This window comes from Salarias fasciatus, chromosome 5, assembly GCF_902148845.1.
Source record: "Salarias fasciatus chromosome 5, fSalaFa1.1, whole genome shotgun sequence".
NCBI classification, from domain to species: Eukaryota; Metazoa; Chordata; class Actinopteri; order Blenniiformes; family Blenniidae; genus Salarias; species Salarias fasciatus.
Window position 1 is genome coordinate 14,191,385 of NC_043749.1, and position 12,619 is coordinate 14,204,003.

The following is a 12,619-nucleotide window of genomic DNA, read 5'->3' on the forward strand; positions in this document are numbered from 1 at the left end:
CTATTTGAAGCCATATCTACTTTGAGTATTAACTGTTCCATTACATTGAACGATTAAAGCCATTTTTGTTGACTGGTTGCAACATCTATTGCTATGTATTTCTCTGAAATCAAAACATGTCTTTAATGCACATTGTTTAGTTTAAATGTATTGCATACACATCAGTTCTGTCAACCCACAGCTTAAAACATGTAATAATAACTGGCACTTGAGTTCTTCACTGTTTTTCTTTATACTTTATTGGCGTCTTCATCCCTGTCACAACAGCATAGCACATCAGTTGTCGATGGTGTGTCAGCAACTTTGGCAAACATGTTTTTTGATATTTTCATTGACGAAAAAAAAAAAAAGGTTGAAATTTCATGACAAAGCGTGATGAAATGCCAAATTGAACATTAAATTGTACAAAAAAAATGAAACATTTTCCCTGTGTCACTTCATTTTCATTGAGAGCAGTGAGAGTGAGTGGAGCTCCTCCTTACAGGCGCAGTGTGCAGAAGTTTACCGCCCTCGATCTGGCAGTTTGGACGCCAGTATAGATCTTTATGAAGGACTTTGCCTAATAAATCAATTCCCAGCCATTCCCAGGTTGTATGTGAATTTATAGGAAAAATTTTGTGAAAAGATTCTGAAAATAGACTCCCTTAAATTTTACTGACTGGATGTTGAATACAATGTTCAAGAGTCCAGGAATGTCAAGATTTTCAGTTAAGAAAAAAAAACCCCAACATTTTTTGTACACATACATTCGAATCCTAAAGAACTTCAGTGTTCCAGAAAATTAAACCATAAATTAAAAAAAAAAAAAAATGTTTTAAAGAGTATGGCTTCACCTGATGCAACTTCTTTTACACAAGCTTCATACTCAACTGACAGCTAATAAATAACAAGCTCGCCTGTCAGATTTCAATAGCCGCAAAGAGTTATTCCAGTTCGACGCTTCGTGTTGCCAGTGTGCAGCCCAACCCCTTGTTACAGACACAAACACATGCTGATGTACCCGTCTCTAATAACCAGAGGGGAGATCGTAAAGCAGGATTATCAAGTCATCCACAGACATAAAATACCTCTTCAAGCACAACAACAATTTATGATTTTACCTTCAAGCCCAGCATAAAAAAAAGTTTGTCACAAGAGTTCAGCACATATATATATATATATATATATAATGTTAATCGGCTGATTTTTGTATAATACTGCACCATCCCAGACACCTCGACTGATCTTAGTTGAAAGGTTTGCAAACGTCCAGAATGCAACCGTCATGATGACCTTCAAAGGGGGAAATAAAAAGGCCTTGAGAACCGGCTTCTGTGTAAACGTGCCACCTGAATAGCGAGTCACCTGTGCACGTTTCTTGAGGCAGCGAAAGCAGGTTCAACTGGTTCCCTTTGCTTTGAGTCATATGGTGACAAATATTGTGATCACTATCAAAACCTAAAGGAGTCATTCCCGAAAGAGGACTCTGGGAAGTCCCTTTTCACAAACAAACTTTTACAAAATCATCTTGGCACCTCTGGTTTCATCTGTGCTTTAATCATGTTTTGTTGCTTTGGTTTTCATGAAATGCGACGTCGCCCACATCCAAAAACACCGAGCTGACGGCAGAGAAAAGTCTCAACACAAAACCCAACTGACCACAGCCCTTTACCAGACTCTGCTCTGTTGGCTTCATTTGCCTCTCAGTTGTAGAGTAGAAAAGAGTAATTAAGCTACATTCAAGCATTAGTCCTCCTGGGATTGTATTGAGAAAAGTTTTCCAAACTCATACTGCTGTTTTGGTTTTAAGCGACTACTTGAAGCCGTTTTCACCTGAGAAATGTCAATTGCACTTTGCATATTCAAAACATGTATTTGAGTTGTGCCGGCTCGTGCATTTGATCCCCTTTTACACCAGCTAAAGTTAAGACTCAATCTTACAACAACAACAACCCTCCTCCCTTTTTGGTACTGTGTGATTCCAAGAAGATTATCTACAAGTGTTCTGGTGTTTTCACATAATGCACTTTGGGTCTGTCTTCCACGGCAATTTTAACAAACTGAATTAAAACCGAGTGTCAACTCAGCGTCTTCTTTCCTAAAAGCGATGTTCAACTTGCGGCGGAGCCTCGGATGACCATGGCCTGCTTGTACGCCTCTGTGACGTTGTCGCAGTCGGTGATGGAGAAGGCACTGTCCGCCACGCCGGCCTCGTAACAGTTCCAGGACCTCAGCAGCCCATCGGCGAGAATCACGTCCTCTTTGATGTCCAGCAGGTTGTCGGCAGAGACGGAGCCTCTCATGCTCACTTTGGCTGGTTTTTCGGTTTGAGTCGGCGGCCTGACACGGTCCGGGAGGTCCAGCTGGTCAAACGACTCTGAAGACAGGATGCTGTCCTCACTGATGGCGCCGCTCGGTCTCGACTTGGCTCCCCCGCAGGGCAGAGTTGCTGCCAGCTGGTCCAGAGAGCCAAACTCTTGGAGTCCACCTGAGGAGAACTTTCCATTGCGCTTGAGGATGCCCTTCCTATATGTTGGCGCTGAAGGGCACTCTTTAGGTTTTGTTGCCCACCCAGAGTCATTGTTCTCAGGGGAAGACGAGTAATATCCCGACTCCTGCTCTGCAGGCTTTTTTAGGATACCTTTGCGAGGGAGCACTGCAGCGGAGGGGTCACTGGCCGGTGCGGACAAGCCCAGAATGTTCTGCGGCTCCACTGAAGCCACAGCCTGGGTTTCGCTCATCGCCTTCTGTTTGAGGCTGTTGCGTCTCTTCAGGATCCCCTTGGAGGGCCGAGCGTCTGCGCCTCCGTCGTAAACGGTCTGGGAGACGTTGTTCTCTTTGCGCGACCTTCGCAGAGAGCGCTGCCGAACGACGTCTCCTCCGCCGGCCTGCGGGCGGAGCAGGCAGCGCATCTTGGAGCCGTTCTCCAGCAGAGGCCTTGACGTACGGCGGAACCAACTGGCAACGCTGGCCAGCCCGCCGGGGTGAGACGTTGATGGAGTCGCCGGAGAAGGGGTCGTCTGCTCGACCGCGCTGTTCCGTCTCTCGGACAGCAGCGGCTGCTGGTAGCCCCAGTTGAGCCACCAGTGTCCAGCGATCTCCTCAATTGTTGCTCTGCGCTCTGGATTCACCATCAGCATCCAACGGATAAGTCCACACGCATCTGACAGGGAGAAGTGGTGGGAAAAACATATTTAATTTCGAGATCAAACCCGAATACCAACATTGTTTTGACGACTCGTCAGGTCTAGGAACTCACCAGACGGGTTGCTCGGTTTGCGGTAGTTCCCGGTGCTGATCTGCTGGACCAGGGCTTTGTGGTTTTTTCCGTCAAACGGCATGGAGCTGTGAACCAGCGTGTACAGCAACACACCAAGAGACCACGTGTCCACCTCCGGCCCGCGGTACGGCCGTCCGTTCACAATCTCCGGGGAGGCGTACAGAGGGCTTCCACAGAAGGTCTGAAGGTACTCGTCACCGTGGTAGAGGTTCGACAGCCCAAAGTCTGCAATCTACGAGAACAAGACATGGGTGTCAGGATAGATCAGTGGGTTAAGGAGTGTGACGTGAGCTTCTTAACAGATTTAAGAGTTAGCAGAAGTAGGTATGGTGTCGACTGGATGTGTTATTTCAAACAATTTTGAAAATAATAATCATGACACCACAGCAAAAATAAGCAAGTGAAAGACTCTCTCAGGAGAGCGAGCAACGTTTCACTAATACATATAATATAAACCTGGACAGACGTTACTGCCAACTGCAGCTGCTGGCTGAGAAATGCTGCTCCAGGTGAAAACATGCTCATTTCTTTATGTACACAGTCATCTCGTTATGCGCACCTTGACATTGCCGTTGCCGTCCAGTAAAATATTTTCCAGTTTCAGGTCCCGGTGTACTATTCCATTCTGAGAGAGGGGGGAAAAAAAGAAATTAGTTTTCAGTTTTATTTCATTGTTGGACAGAAATGAGCTCCAGTGGGGCCATTATGCATCAGTTTACAAGAAGTTGACAACATTACATAAAGGGATTATTATTTACTGGGTCACAACACATTCTTTTCCTAGGGAAGTTTTTTTTTTCCCCCGGTGCGTCAGCTACGCTTCATTGTCCTGGACTCTGCGGGGGGGAATGCCTCTGACTGAAACTGTGCTTGCTTCGCATTCAAAAAAATGCAGGCCAACTATTTCTTACGTCCGGGACGGTTATGGCTGCAATGCACACATTCCTTGTGGTGTGCGTTATGCGGCAGTTAATTGTTAGGATGTGATTAAAAATAATAAGACTTCATTCCTCAGGGAGAAAATGAAAGTGGTGAACATGTTTTTTCCACTTCACAAGCCAAGAGAAGAAAACTATTAAAAGGGAAACATCGGCACGCCTTGAAAGTGAAATGAGACAGATGGTCCACGCAGTAAATGACGGTGCAATTCACTGAGTTAATATTATTCGACAAACATTTATAAAAATGCTGTGCAAAGTGCTGAACAGCCACACTAAAATACACCGTACACTTGTAATTATACAGCCCTGCTGTCCGGGAACAACCGATTGTGTGTGTGCTCTGTCCCTTCACACCCTCATTAAATTGTTAGACCATGCATGAGTGTGTGTGTCTGTGTGTGTGTGTGTGTGTGTGTTAGGAAGGCTGGCCTTTCGCCCTGATGCTCTTGCTGTACAGACCGACTGTTCATCTCGTCCTGCATTGTTCTCACAGCCTCCCAGTTCAGAGCAGAGGGCTGACAGTGAATAAAGCCCGTTATGTAACTTTGGAGGTACTTCTGTCCTGGAAAACGACCCCGACCGAGCCCGAGAGGGGCTCCGCATCATTAAGCTTTACATCTGATTAACTCACGGGCCTAATGCGCTCGTCCACAGGACCCGATTGTACATTCAGACGCCAGTAAAGTTGACACGCGGACAAGGGCCTCACCTGATGGCAGTAGTGCACGGCCGACACTATCTGCCTGAAGAAGTGCCTGGCCTCCGGCTCGGAGACGTTCCTCCGGTCACAGATGTAGTCATACAGGTCTCCTTTGCTGGCGTACTCCATCACGATCACAATTTTGTCCTTGTTTTCAAACACTGCGGGACAAAAGCGGCACAGCACAGAGCCGGCATGTCAGAACCTCCCACAATGCCTTGTGACATGAGAACCGTCTGTGCAGCTCCAGGCTCGCAGCGATTAGGATCATCCAGGCTCAGACAAACATGCAGTGAAGTGGAGAAACGGTAAATGATGGCCGTCCCGTCAGGCGTGATGGGCACCAGAAGACACGAGGCCCTGCATGATCCCCCGGCGGGGCAGCGGCGCTTACGCAACAAGAGCGTGGCTCTTCTGCAGCACAGAAAGTCTTGCGTGACCAAACTCTGAATCTCGAACAGAGGCTGGACTGAGATGCGTTTTTCCAGGTATCGCGTTTCAAAGCAGCACGCGGCAAAAAGATACAGTCACGCAAACCCAAACGCAGCGAACGAACGAACTTTCTGGGTGGCGTACCTTCGTATATGGTGATGATGTGCGGATGGCACAGCGAGGACATGATCTCAATCTCCCGGCGAATGTGAACCAGGTCCTGCTCATCCTTGATCTTCTCCTTTCTGATAGACTTCACAGCAACCTTGGATTAAAAGGAAAAGATGACACAACTTTAAAAGAATTTTACTTGGTGTAGATGTTAAAAAGAGAATCACGACCCAAAACGATGAATAAAATGTCACTTTATAAAAGTTAGTAGTTGTAATGTGGGTTTTTATTGAATGTATACATTTGCCAGGTTTGTTCCGATTAAAACAACAGTTCAGCACATAAGTACAAAAACTAACGGATATATTAGGGGCCATGGTGGTCAAGAGACTGAGGAAGCAAGTTTGCTGGTTCGAATCCTGAATCTGTCCTCTTAATGACAGCTTTGATTTGGCCCTGCAAACCGCACCAAGACGGAACTAAGAAAACAGCAGTCACGTTGGCCACACCTGAAATACACTGAAACGTGTAATTAAAACCTGAGATAGATTTAGCACAGACGTGAAATAAACCGCAACTATCAGGAAACAAGATAATGTATGAATTATCTGCCAAATAACCATCATTCCAGATCAAGTGAGGCCAGTGTGACTAGCGTCTGTGAGGTCTGTATTTGCAGATAAATCATTGTCAAAGGCTGTGTTCATCTCTTTGATTCCGTTGAGTTTGTCTTCTGGTGGTGCAGATGCTTGGCATTCCTGTGCGCACTCAGTGCGTCATCAGTCTACCCCTAGGTGGAAGGGTGTCATGAGGCACCAGATGGCAGCGGTGGTGGTGGGGTGTCCTGGTTTCCTCTCTGCTAAAGCTTCCCCCCCTGGGCTACAGACACCGGGGAAATGAGTAAAGCAGCAGCTTCTCGCCGCAGTTTCAACAACAGGCCCCGTCGCCCGTCATGAGTCACCATCCGTCGGCGAGGACGCTCCTCCCGGTCGGCCGAGTTTTCACGCCACACAGACATTTTTCCGGACTCGGGGATCTGAGGTTTCCTGCGTTTGTTTGCACAGCTCTCAGACGGGCTGAGCCCACGCTCGTGATGAGCTCACACCCTTGTGAGGTTATCTGTGTCTGCACAGTTTTTGTTAGCGTCTATCTGCTCCAACGCAATGGTCACTGGGATGTTGAAATATTTGATATTTCACACCCAGACTACACTTCCACACTCAAAAAGATGTTTTTTTTGGATACATATTGGTTAAACTGCTTCTTTTAGCTCAAAGCTCAAAGTAAAGTAAGCATAGCTGGTTTTGCCAGAATATCTTGACTGGTCTATTTTTTAAAATAAATTCAGTGAAAATATGAAGCTCAAGACGATGAATAACCCAACAGATTCTTTTGGGGACCATATCCATGAATTGATTACTGAATGTTCCACTATTTAGAAAGATAAGATAAAAAAAAAAAAAAAAAATGTTTTAAACTTCTTTTGTGTGTCTCACCAAAAATGAAAATTCAGTGACAAAAATTCACCTGAGTTAATCCTGGTGGACCCTTAACCTCAAACAGCTCAGTGACTTAGGCAGGAAGTGTATTCCAGTTTAAAATCAGTGCCAAATCAAACATGACCCACTGTGATGATGACCACAGCAGAGAACAGCCAAAACGCAACTATGAGTCAAGTTAATCAGTAATTTATTCATTGGAAAGGGGAAAAAAGGCAGGTCAGAGTCTCAAAGCTAACCTGAGGTTTAAAATTTATTCCACAAATAGTATATTTAAAAAAAAATGAATGCACATCTGATAAAAGTTTTTAGAATGATTAAAAAAAAAGATCTGCTCTACTGCTTGTGTCAGAGTCAAAGAAATCTAATATAGTTTAGCTCTGAACTATTACTTTACTTAAGAAAAAAAAAACATGGGCTTGGACAACTCTGTGTTTTTTGCATATTTCACAAAATTACCATGTAGATATTGTTTCTGGGTTTTAATGACACAACAGGATTCATCATTTTTAATTATAACTCTGAGTTGTCTGTCGTCATCTGATCATGTTTGTAACTGTGAATCATGCATAGATTGGTGCAGACCGGTCTGGGTGCCTGAAACGGGACATGTGGACACAACATCCACACGATGCACTGAGTGCTACATCAACCCTCCGCTAATGTATGCCATGAACCCCCAATCTAAGTGGCTTATGTAATCAAATGTATGCACAGGGACAATGGGAACAGCTGCCGAGCCACCGCACGCAACATGAAGCCACCCTGTTTGTTGTATCACCCCCACCTCCGTGTCAGATTACATTTCTTTGTCTGTTACGCTTTAGGTACTCCAGCAGGTAAATGACAAAGAAGATATGTGTTTCTGCTGCCGTGTTTGAATAATTGAGGCATGGCCGGTCAGGACACTACTTGCAGGGGTGAATCTCAGACAACAGCTCAATAAAAACAGCAGAGCGGCAGAAAGCGGTGTCAGGCGGCGGAGCAGCAGAGGCGGGCAATGTGGACAAGGCCGGACTTGTATCACTGTGTGTTTACTTCAAGGACTGACGGGGAATTCCTGCTGCTTTATTTCCTTGACTAACAGCTTTCACTCATGCCATGCATGAACTGGGAGCATTTCTGAAAAACCACGACAAAGCAGCCAGACCAGAATCACCACAGCTCCATGTGGTTGTTTCAGTCAGTGAAGCCTTCAAACAATTAAAAATTAATCAATCATCCTCTATCTGATTTTCGTGTTGCATCATTTACTCCAAGTTTTATTTGGCAGAATGTTTGATCTGATCATAAAAAAAGAAAATATGACCCAGGTTAGAGTTCAGTCAAGCAGATTTTAAAGTGATTACATAAGATCAGTAGTAACTTTATTAGAGTTGAATGTTGAACGTGAAAAGATTAGATGGGAAGATGATTCAATTCTCGACTGGAGTTTGTCACGTTAACCTGGACCACAACATGCAGGCCAAGGGTTGCCGCTTGCTATATTTTTCATGATGTATCACTTTTTAATGAAGAATTAATGATTAGTTTAGGCTTTAAATTTGTCAGAAAGAAAGAAAAACAGCAAAACTAAATTAATTAAAGATTTTTAATTTTCTAATGGCGGTGCAACTAAAGTAATGTAAATAATGTTTTAGAAACTGGAATCAGATCGTTTTCTATCTTTCTAAACATTTCTATGTGAACAACTTACACCTAGACAGGTTTGAGTAATATATGATCGACACAAGTCTGCTGTTCGCCTGCTTCTTTATGGCCTTTTAAAAGCTTATCTCAAGCCAGACTGTTTAAAATACCTCCTATTTCCCCTCTGGACACAGGGAACTGGCCTGAAAGGCGACTTACTGTTTCTTCCCCTTCCCCCTGCCCGTATCAGCAGAGCTGACAGAAAATTACCTAACTTTCCTGTTCGGAGGAATTCACCGGGTCTTTTCCAACCAGACACATTTCCTTTATGATGCATACAGTAAATCGACCCATTGACTCGGATTATGTAAAGACTTCCTGGGTAGGATGTAAGGTCAGGGGTCTTGGTTTGACCATAGATGGAGGGCCAGTTTTATCACACTGAACTTATCAAACTCATAATTTGTGTAGTGACATGTGCACTTTAGGTTTGTCTTAAAAATTTCTTTGTATGGAGAAAATTTTAAAAGATGCCTCTGTTTGTATTCATATTATCTAATTGAATGCATTCAGTTTCTATTTCACACCAGATAAAATCAAGATTACACAATCAGTGTAACCTGAACCAATCAGTAGGTGTTGATGGATCCACAGAGTTGATAGTATTTTCCACTTAGTGTTGCTTTTCCACCTTAATTACTAGGAAATGTGACACTACATTAATCATAGGAGAAATAAAGATCCCTATAAAGAGGTTGGAATGTGCTCAAGAATGTGGTTTACAGTCTCTGTTGCTTTCTTGTTTCTATATTCCTTTATCATTTCATGTTTATTGTCCCCTTAAAAAAAAGATAACATTTAAAGGTAGTCATGGCAAGCTAAAAACACAACATGCAAACAAACAAACATTCAGGCACAGATTTACAGAGATATCTAATAAAAAAAGTATACAAGAGTACCCCTTAAAACATGAACGGGAAACTCTGGTGATTGTTAGACCAGTATTGTGACAGACAGTTGATTAAAACCACTTTTCAGATTCCACAGTCTGTGAAACAGATAACTTTAATAATCTGGCTGAAGAAGATGTGTCTCATTTCTGCTTTAAGCAAACTCCTTGGCTACGTGATCTAATCAATAATGGATCTGTACCCTCCGCTGTACAGGTAGATACCATCTACCTACGAGCAGACTGCGTCTCCTAAAAATAGTTCTCGATCTCCCGACAACAGGTGGCCCTCAGGCCAGGAGCGCAAACAGAGAGTAAACAGAGAGCTGGCACCGGCATGACTCCGGGGTTTCGGACGAGATGGTTTCCCTGTTAACTAGCGTCCCTTGTTGCTGCACGGGAACTCCGAACTCAGTTTAACTGCACACACAATAAAATTTCAATGTCTCGTACCTTGTGTGAAACTTCTTTAATATCGGATGTGACTATCAGCAAGCACAGACGCTAAAACAAATGATTACATAAATAAAGAAAAACTCGGCCACCAGCCAACAGGGAAACCAGTCAACCCACAACACCGGGTCGCCACCAGGCTACAGATGTGTGAAGGAGCGGGACCGAGCCTTACCAGTCTGCCTGATCTCTCTCTGGCTTTCTTCACTTTGCCGTAGGTCCCTTTGCCCAGGGTCTCCAGGAACTCGTACCTGTGCTTCAGGTTGTGTTTGTGGTGGTGTCTCTTCACGGCTTGCTTTTTCCCCGCCGCGGTGTTTGCTCCCCCGGCAGAGAGCTGCGGGGCAGGTAGGCGATCCATGTCGGCTCGGTGAGGCGCTTTCAGGTCGGCTCGGTTTCAGAGCGCGTTCATTCCCTCTTGTCGTGCGGGTACAGTTCGGGTCACGGTGTCGTCCGGCTGTGTCTGGACCGAGCAGTGGGTCTCGGGCTCCGGATCGCCTCCACACGCTCACAGTGAGATACACATCAGGTACGCGGCGTGTGGAGAGCCGCGGAGCTCCGCCCGCACACACGTCAAATAGCAGAGGGGCGGTGCGTAGCGTACACCGGAGGAGCGCTGGATTAAGTTGCAGCCCGGTGTTGCTAAAAAGAGATATCAGTCGTCCATCTGTCACCTTAAACTGCTTTGTGTGTGCTACTTATTTAAAAGACATCACTTTGGGTCGCAGCATGTCGTCTGATAACACAGCCCCGCTCCTCTTCAACTAACACAATGATTAATTGGAGCAACCGGCGCGCGCAGAGATGGAGAACAAACGCACACAGAAACTGTTGAATGGACGCGCTGGAAAGTTTCTGGTGGAAGAAAATGTTCTGAATATTAACTCTTTTGACCGACAGTACATAACCTGAATACTTTAATATCACTGTATTTCTGCTGCATGTAAACCCTTTGTTCAAAACTCTCAGTGAGCTCATACATTATGTTACAATGTTAAAATACATCCCTGACCTTTTTCACATTGTTTTACATCAAAGGATATTTTCCCCTTGTGTTGATTCACGTGTCTCTCTGTGAGCCCCAGAGTAACTCTGCCAAGATAGAGAGAAACACTTTAATTGGGCTTGTTGAGTCTATTTGCCTGTGGGACTTTGCTCAGAGGGGGAGCTGATCTATTGTGTTTGTTCACTTTTCCCAACCCAGATCCTGAAAATATGAACGAAATCCCAAGTTCTGTCCACCTGTCCTCTATAATCTATAACTTTGTACAGAGTACTAGTCACCACGCCACTGTGTGGCCTGATTAAATCACTTCTGTAATTTTTCCTGCTTTGTTTTTGTGTGTTTGAAAACATTTTAGAGAGTCACAGTTTTGTTTTGTTTGTTTTTGTGTGCGCGCGCGCGCGTGTGTGTGTGCGCCTGCGCGCGCGTGTTTTACACTAATTTTATGACCTGTTCTGTTTTACAGCAATTATACTGGGAATCACAAAGGATACACACAGCAAATATATGCATTTATTAGTCAACTGTTCTTTTTAGTTTTCTGCAGAGGGGATGGGGTGGGGGTGGGGGGTGGGCCGGTGTGATTCAATGTTGGTCCAGTCCAGATTTTCTTTCTTTCTTTTTTTTTTTATCACTTTCAACCTCTTGACAATAGTTTGAATTTAAATTCGGTAAAGGGGCACCTGAAGCGCTGTCATTACAGATGTAGGCCACTAGAGACCAGCATGCAGCCAATATTTGAAGGAAAGTGAGTCTGTTGACCTTAATGAGCAGACTTCATGGACAGAAAACTAGAAAAAAAGCAACATCCCAAAGTGTTTTCACTAATGACAGGACTAATGTGGGGGATTCATGCATTTGTGTGTGCTTAAATTTAAAAAAAGACATTCCTCATGTGAACTATGGGATTATTTCAGATGCTGCTGATGAATTTAGGCTACATCAAAATGGGCAAGTGATGTTAATATCCAGACATATCTGGATTCATTTATTTGGGTCACTTGGCTGGTTCCATCCACATTCTCTCTTAATTGACCTCCTAACTATTTTCGTCTGCCATTGAGTTAGAACAGGAATGTGCCAGAGAGTCATTATCTGTTCAAGAACAGGAACGCAGTGCACAAAAAAATAAACAGTGAAAGTGATCAAAAAGATAACTTTGAGGCAAAGATTCTCAATCTGTTTTCTATAGTGGAGGACCTGAAAACAAATGTGAAAAACACAGAATGCTCCACAGCGGGACCAGTTTGTGAGAAAGACAATTACAGAGAGACATCTCCCATTGATTTACACCCCGAACCAATATGATTGTTCTCTGTATGCCAAACATTTTTTTTTAAAGCACACAAACTTTGGCAACCTGAAAGGGGCGGTGGTAAGGTCCATTTCAACAAGGTTTGTGTAGTTCATCCTTTCTGCTAGAAGAGGGCGCTCTTTAGTTATAAAGCTGGTCATTTATTTTGACCCTTACCCTCCACAAATAGCCAATGATTTGTCTTCATCCATAAATTCTCCCTGTAGTTTAACCAAAAAAAAAAAAAAACACAAAAAAGTATTCATTCAAAAAGCATGAGCTATAATGAATTAACATCGCCTTAACGTAGACTATATGTTGGTGATATTTGTTTGGGGTAAACATGTATTTA

General features: G+C 44.0%; 1 protein-coding gene across 1 annotated transcript; it reads right to left on the minus strand.

Moving 5' to 3' along the window:
- Window positions 1-221: 221 nt before the first annotated feature.
- On the minus strand, window positions 222-10,472 carry nuak2 (NUAK family, SNF1-like kinase, 2). Its single transcript, XM_030092375.1, has 6 exons — window positions 10,149-10,472; window positions 5,477-5,597; window positions 4,910-5,061; window positions 3,819-3,884; window positions 3,239-3,491; window positions 222-3,142 (listed from the first exon to the last, which is right to left on the minus strand). The coding sequence occupies exons 1-6, from the start codon at window positions 10,329-10,331 to the stop codon at window positions 2,091-2,093; spliced, it is 1,827 nt and encodes a 608-aa protein (XP_029948235.1). The 5' UTR covers window positions 10,332-10,472; the 3' UTR covers window positions 222-2,090.
- Window positions 10,473-12,619: the final 2,147 nt, after the last annotated feature.

Bases quoted from the DNA above. Each gene is read 5' to 3' on its own strand.
- nuak2 (XM_030092375.1), bottom strand. From the start codon at position 10,331: ATGGATCGCCTACCTGCCCCGCAGCTCTCTGCCGGGGGAGCAAACACC. The intron at 5,062-5,476 runs GTACGCCACCCA...TTTGTCCCGCAG, and splicing joins CATCATCACCATATACGAAG to TGTTTGAAAACAAGGACAAA. The intron at 3,492-3,818 runs GTGCGCATAACG...TTGTTCTCGTAG, and splicing joins ACGGCAACGGCAATGTCAAG to ATTGCAGACTTTGGGCTGTC.